This window comes from Seriola aureovittata, chromosome 1, assembly GCF_021018895.1.
Source record: "Seriola aureovittata isolate HTS-2021-v1 ecotype China chromosome 1, ASM2101889v1, whole genome shotgun sequence".
Taxonomy (NCBI): Eukaryota; Metazoa; Chordata; class Actinopteri; order Carangiformes; family Carangidae; genus Seriola; species Seriola aureovittata.
The window spans coordinates 21,313,510-21,325,603 of record NC_079364.1 but is presented as its reverse complement, the minus strand read 5'-3'; the positions used below and the strand labels follow the sequence as shown (position 1 = coordinate 21,325,603).

General features: G+C 42.0%; 1 protein-coding gene across 1 annotated transcript; it reads right to left on the bottom strand.

Annotated features, from left to right (window-relative positions):
* Positions 1 to 1,545: 1,545 nt before the first annotated feature.
* Positions 1,546 to 4,548, bottom strand: si:ch73-167i17.6 (regulator of G-protein signaling 9-binding protein). The gene has a single exon (XM_056385900.1). The coding sequence runs from the start codon at positions 2,784 to 2,786 to the stop codon at positions 2,046 to 2,048; it is 741 nt and encodes a 246-aa protein (XP_056241875.1). The 5' UTR covers positions 2,787 to 4,548; the 3' UTR covers positions 1,546 to 2,045.
* Between the last annotated feature and the right edge of the window lie 7,546 nt (positions 4,549 to 12,094).

The following is a 12,094-nucleotide window of genomic DNA, read 5'->3' as shown; positions in this document are numbered from 1 at the left end:
TAAATTTGATCCTGTGAGATTTCTACAGACTTCCACAGCCTGCTACTGAGACTGAATGTTCTTTAAATGCCGGGCAACTATTTTCTGCATAATCTTCTCAATTTAGTTTAATTCAGTTTACAGCTAATTTGATCTGCAACTGTTGAGCTGCAAGCAGATATAATGTTAACAGGCGTTTCATTAGAATTCATTTTAAATTCAAATTCAAATTTAGTATTTGTAAAATGATGATGACAACAACATGTCTTCCTGCAGCTCCTGGGGTCACTCTGTTTTGCAGAATCCTTTCAGTAGTATCATTTCAACACTTCTTCTTACCAGTATTTGTTATTAACAACATTACACACTTTTGATGCATTGCTGATATCTTTCATACACGACATTTTCTAAACTAGCTTTTTAATTTAACCCCGCCAAAGACCTATAAACAGAGATGCAGTGTGGCATTTTTATTGTTTACAATAATATACCATAAACTACATTATTTACTTTAGAATTGAGGAATGCAATAGTATTTATTTAACGGTGGATTAATCATTCCATTTCAAGTTTTGAAAATTCAAATACAAACTATTTTGTGACCTGTAAGAGAGATTTGTTTCAAATAAATCATGATTACAATTTTGAGGGTAAAAAAAAATAACATTTTGAACAGACTTTTGAATAGACTCCCCAACTGTTAGGCATCGGCTCTGCTGGACCAATCTGTGTTCACCCATGGTCCAGGAGAACTACACACCCCCACCCCTCCCTCCTATACATGTACAGTACTACAGGCTTTGGCTCACCTATGTACCATTCCAGAAATACCCTCAAAGACTCTTACAACTAAAACCATTAGGGAGTTAAAGTATCTGTGTTAGTCTACTTTCCACTTTAAATCAACCACTATTTTAACTCCAGGGTGGTTACGTCTAAGATTATAATCCTCTACTTAAAATACCTCAGTGCACATCTGATATTCCGTCATACTGGGCTAAAACCATTAGCATTAACGCAAAACAAATATTCCAAAGCCTCACACATAAGAGTAAATTCACTTCTTGCATGGTCATTGTTTGTAGAAAAACTGCTTTGGCATTGTCTTGTAAAGCATCTGCAGAACTATTTCTTGTGTGTTTCGAAATTTTATTATAATAAATATACTTGATTGTATGTACATTATCTGTCACAGCAGTAGACTGTATGTACAAACCCTCTATTCACATGTTGCAATGTATACATTCAACACTGTTTGCAAGAAAAACCCTGTAAAGGAACATGAACAGGCTTACAGTGAATGGGTGCATTATTAAAAGACTGTTGAAGTCTCTTAGGTCCAAAGGCTCTCATGTAGCACATTGTGATTTGATGCAATGGAGTAAGATGCAGGCCCACTACGATCTGGCTATACAGATTTTATGATGTATTAAAACTGTGCTAACAAGTGTGGAGGACAGTGCAGATTTGTTTACATTCAGCCTGTGTAATGTGAAGAGCAAAGGTTAACGGTCTAGTGGTTCTATTAGGTTTTACATGACCCTACTTCTTCTGACTATTTGCCCCCCACCCACCCAACCCTGCTCCTTCTGACTTTTCTGGATTGAAATCATAAATTTAAAGCATCAATCAGCAGCACACTAGGGGGAATACTTAACAGTAGGCTACATTTATGCTTGAGCTTTTCCACTAATCCACTTGGATTACGTGTTGTTTATATCATCCTGATGGCCAGACACTGTCACGTAATTTTATTTCTTTTCATCCCCCACCCCACCCCTCCCCCCTCCTCCAAAAATACATGACCCATTGGCCCTTCAAAATACTTATTTGTGCATTGTCCATTCTCCCCGAGTGGCTATATTGTTCTACATTTTATCTAGTGCAACTCCTCAACTCCACCGAATACATTCACAAATCCGAGAAAGATTAATAACTTGTCCACTCTTTTTCTCAGCCGCTCAATCCCACAAAAAGCTCGTTCTCTCGCATGTGGAGGTGCTGGCTCTGTACCCACGGTGATGCTCCGGTGGGCAGCCTCGCAGGATGTCCATCAGGGTGACGGTTCAGGACATATTGATGACCAAATATCCTAGAACCACGGCGACAGTAAGGATGACAAAGAACATAAACACAGCGCATATAGATGCAAACCCAGAACCCCTGCTGCCTCCACTTTCCTCTTCTTTTGGCTCCTCTTCGCAGATGGAGATGACACCCACGGAGGAATTTCCGACGCTCATGTTGGACTTGAGCTCCGCTCCTGCCTCCTGCTTCGCCTCGACGGCCCACGGCGCCACCTGCACCTTCATCTCCATTTCCTCCATCATCTGGCTCACCTGGGAGATCTCGGACTGCAGGTCCCTGAGGTCCGCCGTGTCGATGTTGCTGTCCGCCTCGTACTTCATGTTCTGCACGCTCATGGCCCGGGCCGCTACGGTGCTGGTGCTGCCGGTCATCCCCGTCTGGATGAGGTGTCTCGTTGGCACCTTGAGGGGGAAATCCTGCCCTATCTCCAGGGACCTTTTCATGTCCACCTCCAGGAGCTCCATGCTGCTCGAGAACAGCACCCATAGGCGCTCGTACTCAGCCCGGTCCTCTTTGCTGATGGACTTGTCTTTGAGCAGAGAGGTCAGTTTAGTCCTGTTGGCCACGGCCAGCTCCTGGGCCTTTTTGCGGGTCCTCTTCAGCTCCTCTCGCAGGTTCTGCGAGTCCGAGGTGCTTCCCAGCGCGATGACCAAATGCCTGTAGCAGGCGGTCACTTTGTTCAAAGCGTCCAGCATTGTTTTGCACTCCTCTTTCCCCATGACTAATTCAAAAAATAATCTATGTCCTCCTCAAAATGAAGAAATAATAACCAAAAGAGGCTTGAGGAGAAATGGCGAGCTGTCAGTAACGGTGCTTTAGACGTTGTCCCTAGTTTAGTTTCCACGGGATCACACCCCCAGCTCTACAAATCCCCTCAACGCACTAGTCAGAGCAAATGCTTCTCTATCCATGCTCTTTCCTGTCTGCAAGCAGGCACAGAGAGCAGCTTAGAAATTAATGCGTCCGTTATGGCTTTAGACTACCTTTGCGCTTCACCACTCGAGATCAAACAGCGCAGCGGAGCACCTCTCCTGCAGGACGGATGGAGGAAGATGGATGTGAAACAATCCAAACCCCCACCCCTCCCTCTTTTTTTTTTTTTTTTTTATGAGATTGCGATCCGGCTTCAGCTACAGGTGTCAAAACATCCGCCTCACTGCTGTTTGTATAGTTAAAACGGCGCCTTTCTCGCCAGCTGCTTAAAATTAGTCCGTAAATGTTGAAAGATGTTAGACGGCTGGGGAAATGGAGCTCTTCACTCGGAGTTAAAAAGAGAAAAGGCGCTTCAGAGGGTCCATGTAACTAGGAGTCAAACCAGCCATTGTGTTTTGGTTTTGGTTGGTGTATCTGCACGGGGGAGCTGTCCACTTCAGCACCCAATCGATGATGTTTAAATACCAGTAAGCGCCTTCTGTGGTCACATGTGCGCACAAAACAGAGCCATTCAGCGTCAAGCTGGAGAAGCAGGCAGGGAAACAAAGCAGCTCCACTGCCATTGGTTTGGTCGCGCAGTTAATGCATCCTGTCATTGGCTGCTCTGTCCTTAATGTGGGCGGGGCTGTGATGCCTATCAACGGCGATGTCAAATCACAAAGCCCTAACCTATCTGCCATTTGTCATCAGGAGTCCTGCGTGTGTTGACAGCTACATTTCCGGAGACAAGTGAAGCATTGGCTGACGGCTGACAAGAGCCTAACTAGGCTGATGTGATTTTGAGATTCATGCCTGCAGAATCAAGGAGCACAGGTTTAAAAGCAGGAACTACTGATGTCAGAGCTCCCCTCCTGTGATTACCTTTTCATTGACTTGATTTTATCAGTGGTGGAGGAAATGGATCATAATTGTGGCAGAGGTGTGCATAAGTGACAGATCACATATTAATTTCTTTCTTTCTCTACTCTTTGCACAGTTGCATGATTTACAGTCAATTAGACACGAGCCTGCCAGCACACTGTTTAGAGCCATGGAGGATGCCGGTTGTTGCACACTCTGTTGATTGGATAATGTGTTCTCTACCTTGTTGAAACCTGCTGTGTTGAGAGGTGAGAGGCAGATAAGGCTGTGTGGTGATTGCCTGGTTTGCTCTTTTTGCATTATTGAAGCGGATGGGGCCTAATGATCCAGTGACTGCAGTGTCAAGCTAATGGACTGAAGTGCAGAGGATGCCCGAGGAACTGAGGGTTGTTTGTTTTACATAAAATGCCATCTGCTCTGGCATGTGGATTCATTTCTTTCATTCCATTTATGCCTAGTTCGAAAAAGATCAGTTTCACTAACTCACTGAAACGTCATGCACATCACTCAGTTTTGTGCATTATTACCTTCGCACTAACATCTGTAACTCCCCATTTCATAAAATGAATTTAATCTCAGTATATGTGTCGCTGCTCTACTTGGACTGTTAACTCCATATATTTGTACTGCTGGCAAAGATGACAGTGATGACTGACCAATAACAAATATCTGGGCTGAGTCAGATGTTTTGCTAAGATCTTGGCAAATGGATCTTCTATCCTTTGAATATGTTTCCATGGCAACCTCTCACCTCTTGGCAGGCGCTCCTCCGTTATTTTTCCACAAGGTATTCAGTTACTGACGATGCAGTAAATCATCAACAGTCATTCTCATCCTCTCTCGTGTTGTATTTCAGCTCATCTGTTGTCAACAGGAAAATTCATGTGAGGCAGTAGGATTAATGTGAACGATTAGATGTGGCGTGATGGCCTTTTGAGAGCTTATTTCTTGTTCGTTTTTTAAAGTGAAGATGATGTTTTGAAATTATATAGGCTAATCCTAATTTTATGAATCTATCAAATTTTTTTACATTTTTTTTATTGAGCCATTAATTTATTGATGATCTTTGAATGTTATTTGTGTGATGTATTTCCTCATGAAAACATCTTCTTGAGTTTGATTTTTACAAAAAGTTTACAAAAACAGCAAGTATGTTGCAGCAAGTTATTCCAGTCCTGACTTAAAAATATGAAAAAGTAGTCAATAACTGTGACACAAACAAGAAACGCAACCTGTTGACAATTCCAAACTTGGGAATTTGTGTCTTCTCAATCTTGACTCTTTCACCTTTACATGGAAACGTCAGGCATAAAGGCACAATTGTGGGATTACACTGTAAAATTGGCTGCGGTGTCTGTCTATCGTCGTTCCTATAATAAGATTGCTGGTAAGCTTGTCTGTTAGATCAAGTGTGAGGATGACTCAGACATGCCGTGGTCTGATTGCTCTCAGAGTGAACACATCATGGAAAACTCAATGTGATTTTCTGTGCAGGGGTTCTCTGTGGTTTGCTGTTACACAGAGAAGAGTAACAAGACAGGGAGCAGTTCCAGATATTGTTCACTTTACACTGATGAAATGAAATAAAATTGACCTGACCTGCCCTTTGTCATATAAAATTAAGGCCAAGGTTTACCCAACCATCCTGCTTTTCCTGAATGCCCAAATATGAAACTTTTGAATATGTTAAGACATGGAAAACATCAGATAAATTTCACTGCAAACAAAGCAGGAAATATAATATTTTGGGCGGTGTTAGAACTGTAGCGTGGAGGTCAGTAGACCTTCCAAACCTAGAGAAATATGTGATTTTAGTCAAGGTAACGGTCCGTTTCATTTAGTCCCTGTCAGTGGCGTCACATCCCGTTTGCACATGCAGAAGCGGTCAAATTCACCCCAGTCTCACATTATCTGTGAACCATGATGTTCTATGTGATGAAGCTTGGGGTAATGGTTGGCAGTGGTAAAAAGTATAGAGTATATAATATCTTGTAAATTATCATAAACATGCAAAAATACCAGTATGATACAACATCAGAACAAAGAGTGTTAAACTGGATGCATTTGTTGTTTTACAGTATGTTATTTTTCTCCAGCGGTTGCCACGGGAGACCGTCTTACAGGAGGAACTCCAACATGCCTTTTATTGAATATTGTAAAAGAGGTACATTTCAGTGCAGCCCAAACTCGGTGCTTGCCTTTTCTCAAAAGCATACATTAATGATGGAGGAAAGTGCAGTCAGTGCAGGAGCTTTTTACTGGGATTATCAGGAGGCCTGATGGAGGTTATTCAAGAATTCTCTAATGTTTTTGCTCAGGGTATTATTGCGCTTTGAGGGGAAACATCTTTATGTTTGTCCCCTTTTGACCATTATCTCACACTAGTGAGTGCCAGCAGGCTCCATTTCCTGCCTAAAACCATTGATTCCATATGATGAAAATGCCTGATAGAGAGAGACAACCTCCATTAAAAGATACATTACTGGGCATTATACTGCTAATCCCAGGACCTTTACGAACCTACTAATCTGGATTATAGAGTTTGTAGATCATTTTATAGCATCAATTTTTGAACCCCATCCCCATACCAAGTTATTTTCCTCTCCTTTGGTTTCCTCTTCATCTTAACCTCTTGAATCTGGGGATGCTTTTGCTCATCTTTCATATTAATTCCACGCTTTTGGTGTTGTCTCAACATTTCTCAACCAAGCACACATATATTCTTTTTTTCAGGACAGTGTGTGGTATCATACACTACAATCTGGGTTAGGTTTTATGAAAAAAGTATTTTGACGCAATTTGTGTCCACAAGGTTGAAGGTTAATAGCCAGCTGTGCTTAGTGAGGTGGGGGCTCTGCACTTTAAAATGTGAAACAAAAATCAGTCTGCGGGCTCCTGCTATGAACACAGACAAATCTGGCCCCATTTATAAATGTCACAACAGTGGAAGAGATGGGTTTGTGCAGCATTTCCAAATGTTGTTTGATAATGATCCCATGTTAATTCAGCCTGTCATTCAAGAAGTCCACTCGCACTTTCATATTCAATTTACAGTACGATACCTCTCATATGACCAACTTAACCTGCCTTAAACGCAAGTTATGTGATTTTCTGCAGCAAGGGATCCCTTAATCAAAACGATAACAAAAGAAAAAGTTTGTTAATGTTGTGAAGTAGTGTGGGATCATGGGAGTTGTTATCTTCACCACCATAGCTGTCATGGCATTTAGCTTCTCCTGATTTGGGTTCTTTCAGTGCCAAACGTTCAAGTTTTTACCGGGAGCTGAATTATCTGCAGAGGCTCCTCCTCTCCAAAACAAATGGATTAGGTTAAAACTGGTGACCACACTGAATAAAGTAGTTTCATGTTAAAAGTCAGTGTTTCTCCAATGCTGTTCAGAGGCAATATCTCCAGATGTCTGATCACTAAAATCCTTTATCCGGTTGAAATATATAGTTAAAAATGACCAAGATCTAAATAGAGTATCGTAAAAATGTGTCTTAAAACTGGATAAAAAGTCAATTTTGATAGCTTCATCCAAACAACCCAGACAACCGTGATGTTACTCAGACAAAAATAAATGGATTACTTTGTGGTCCATTCTAACATGCATGGTTTGAGTCCAAGCCCTCTTGCAGTGAGCAGGTAATAACCACAAACCACTGAGTCGCTGTGTGGTCAAAATATGATCTCTGAGAATCACCGCTCATTTGTCTCTTCCAAGCTTGACATCTTACTTAGTGAGGCTTACATCTGCTGATAAAGTGTCCAGAACAAGATCAGCATCTGTGTAGCCTGTGTAATCTTACATGATCACGAAAAGCTGACTTGCTGTCTTGTTACTAGTGTTGAAAAAAATCCCTTAAAAGCCAAAGATTACTTGGCTGGGCCTCAGATTTAGATTTGGAAGCGTGTTGCAGCTTGTTTTAAGTGGTTTGGGACGGTGAGCAGAGAGGCAGGCGGGTGAGGGAGCCCAGAGGTAGAGGCTGTTTGTGGAAGTACAGGGAAGAATCAGTCAGTTAGAAACAGAGGCAGAGCACTGGGGAGAGGGAGAGAGAGAGGGAGAGAGAGAGGGAGAGAGAGAGGGTCGGAGAGAACCAGAGAAAGAGGAAGTCTGTCTTTGTTGAATTATTGATGTACCTCATCCACTATGTGGTCTCTTACACAGCACAGCACGCAGCAGTGGGGTGAACCGTGAGTCATGCCTCAACTCCAAGAAGGTCCAGACTGAGGAGGATCTCCACTCAACCTTGACTATAGACACACACACACACACACACACACACACACACACACACACACACACACATACAATAATGCTCCTCCCTTGACTCCCTATGAAAAGGAAAATTAAGCTTACCATAAATGCCCTCATATAAACTTTGTATTGATTGTGGAAAATTTGATGTAGCACTCAGGAAGGGCAGGGTGTGTTTGTGTGTGTGTGTGTGTGTGTGTGTGTCTGTGTGTCTCAAATAAGTAGGGAGGTGGAGAGAGTCTGAAAACATAACTGTACAAAAGCTTTCAAAAAGAACAAATACACTTACAAGGCAACCAGATGAACTGATAACCAAAAGATCTGCAAGGCCTAGCATTTGCCATCAATACAGCTCTATCACGACACCCCTAGTATGGACAAAACAAATAAGATATAAGGTGTTAATTAGTGAACTGTAGAGCTGCTGGTATATCGATTTTGTTTGCATTTGACTGAGCCGCTGTTTCCCCCTGTTTCCAGTAGTATCCTTATTAAATAACGCAACCTAGAGTTCCTCAGCTAGTAGTTGTAATGAATAGGCTGGTGTTAAAGCATGGATGTCATTTTTTTAAAAGTAGAGTGGAGTAAGCCTCTCTAGTGTGCTGCAGTATATAGTATGCTCTCCATGCTAAACTGAGGTGAGCCAAAAGGATCCCTGGCACCTGCTGGGTCAAGGCTTAGCTCTAATCCTGTCACATCCAGGTAAACTCTGGAGAATCCAAGGGAGGTTTGGCAGGAGTACGGTTGGGGAATAACGTTAGCATAGCAGGCTAAGACCCGAGCCATTCACAGACTGTCCGTCGCCCATCTTTCCTGTCTGTCTCGACTTCACAGTCTCTTATAAAAACATGTTAAAACAAAAAAAGGTTTGCCCAGGTTGTCATTGTGTGTGTGTGCGTGTGTGCGTGCGTGTGTGTGTGTGTGTGTGTGTGTGTGTGTGTGTGTGTGTCTCAGTGAAGGAGGTAATTGTTTGTCCTTTGACTCCTCTCACCGAAGACCTTAATGTATTCCATTGTACCTGTCCCTTTCTGCGCAAAATGGAAAACAGTGAATGAGGAAACAATGTGTGGATTTAAAGGATGTCCTTCACCAGGCTCTCAAAAGGCATTCAGCTCTGCCACAACAATACACTGTAAGAGCTTTCTATAGTTAATAAGAGAGATACATCAGTGACCTTTAACAATCTTGAGCTGTATCTGTTACAGTTTTGTACGTTCATTACACTCCAGCCAGGTGTTTTGTTATGTTCACCCATCAAGCAAACATACAAGGAGAGCTGATGGCCTTGAGGGTGAAAGGTCTTGGCCCTCGTCTGTTTTACTCTTGCACTTTTAGAAAAGCCAACAGATTGCCCTTCTCAGAAAATCCCCTCTAAAAGGCTTCTGGGTTGGATTTGTGGTTGGGCGAGGCGAAGGTGGATGCGGCAGAGATAAGCCTGTGCAAGGTTAGAGGCCATTCCATCATGGCCCGGGTCTGTGTCATTCTTCAGGCCACTGTGGACAAGAGTCCCAAAAGTCAAAACTTTGATACATCAGCTCTGATTTTGTGTCAGTGCACCAACTCTCAGTCATTTTTATGTGTTTGAAGGAGGGTTTGAATGCATACATTTTTCATGGATATTCACAGCATATAGACAGATGGTTGTGTGCAGAATTAGACCATAAAGAGGCACGGGGTCATGTGATGCTTGAACTCAATGCCACTGATCATTGCATACATACAGATTTATAAATACTAGATACTGTAATCAATGCCTTTATAAATAGAGAGGAGAAGACAATGAATAATCTTCATCCTCAGTCTGAAGGTTTTATTTTAGTAATCATGATTAAACTGACATATTAATGTATTCACCTAAAGAACCACCAAATTTCATTCAGGAACTGTCAAATATCATGTGTGATATCTATTCATTAGATTTATGTGTGCTAATTTAATCCACCCCTTTTTTAAGATTAGCTAAATCACTGCTGTCATCCCATATAATTATGCATTCACCCTGTGACGGCATATACCCGTCATATTTGTCACCCAACTGCCACAAATTCCTATTTCTTTTCTTCTTCCTCCTCTTCCTCTCTCCTCTCTCTCTCTCTCTTTACCACAAATCAACTGATGCCATGTAGCATCATTTAAATCAAAACAGCAAGGCAGTTTCTGAGGTACTCCTCTTTTTAAGATTTAATGAAGACTTTCCTGTTTTCTTAAACAAGATATTTCCCTCAAGTTGTAAGTCTCAACACACTGGCCCACACTCTGATGTTTCTCAAAGCAGCTCAGGCCTGGTTGTGTGTCTTTGAATATAATACAGGTTGGCTTCAAAGAGGGAAGGCTGCGAGCAATGAAACGGATATTTTTAAAGGAATGGTTTGACAGTGTATTCGTTTCTTATCTAAATCTATCTACCCTTATCTAAATACAAAGCTGCAGTCAGCAGCTGGTTAGCTTCGCTTAGCACAAAGGGGAAACAGGGGGAAACAGCTTGCCTGGCTCCGCCTGAAGATAACAAAATCTGCCACCAGTGAGTGCATTTTAAGCTCACTAATTAACACACCGTATCAAGACCTCAGGAAGTCTCAAACCTGTCCCTGCCAAGAAGTAATCTCCCACATAACCCACTGTAAAACCACAACGTGTTGTTTTTACACTTCCATTTTTGTAAGGATTAAACAAATAAGATTCAATGTATTCATTTGTCAACTTTTGCCAAGGAAGCAAATAACCATGTTTGCTGACATTTTGAGCAATTTCTCTGAGGAAACACTGGTGAATATTTTCCAGATTCTTCAAAAAACTTTCCTTGATAAAGTTCAGTTTCATAGCTTTACCTTACCTGTTTGTTATTGCCTTGTCTTATCTAATTGTATTGTTCCTAAACAATGCACAACACATGGTGTTACAGCCTACTATCTTTATACGTAGGTTATCATTAAACAACTCGCTGTTTTTTCTGTGTGACGATCCTAAAGGAATCTGATATGAGTGTTACACAATACACAACACTGAAGATATCTTATCAAGATGAAGTGGTTTTCTGAGTGTTAATATGGGAGGCCATGTTAACATGCATAACATCTTAATCTATCATTCTTATTTATCTACGAAACTGCCAATAAGTGAGACTGCCCAGCTGTAACTTTGTTCCCAGGCCAAATGAAATCCTGTTAGGAGCTCTCCTTTTTGCCCATCATTTGCTTGTGTTTTTCTTTTTCTCTCATTCTGCAAATGTATTTTTCTCTCATCCCCTCTGATGCAAAGCCCTGCATCTTCCTTCCCCCTTTTATTCCTGCACCAACACACACACACACACACACACACACACACACACACATACACACACATACACACACACACGGTGACAAGGGGACCAGCTACAGTCGCATAGTTGCTCCAAACCACTCTGCTCTCCACTCCACTTTGCTTCACTTCATTTCACTCCAAAACCCAGCATGTCAACAAAGAGTGGGGGGGGGGACTGCGTCAAAATAATAATGCACATGGGAACCCGAGCCCCCCCAGTGGGAGATTTTATTTGTTACATGAGCACTTAGCATTCATTATTTAATCGGATACAAGACTCCTGATTACATCAAGAGTTAAAAATCAAATAACCCTGCTGGTCTCAGATGCTATTCACAGTCTCTACTACTTATTGTGGTTCATCCAAGTAGGAGATGTTTGTGGGGATGTATATCAGGTGGGGAAGCCCTTTAGCATGATGCAGCATACAGCTTACATGTTGCCACAGGGGTTGCTCCTTTGGCAATCAGTCAGATGCTCATCTAGCTATAATGGAGAGAGAGGGAGAGAAGTAGTCCTGGAAATGGAAAGGGCTTCGGTCCCGATTCAGCCGTTAAGCTGCTTTAGAGGATTTCTGGGTATTTTTTTCTCTCCGTCCCTCTAAAACAGACAGCTGATATTGGCTCTGAACCAGAAGAGGAGAGGGCAGAAGCCCTGAGCTTTCACTGCGCAGC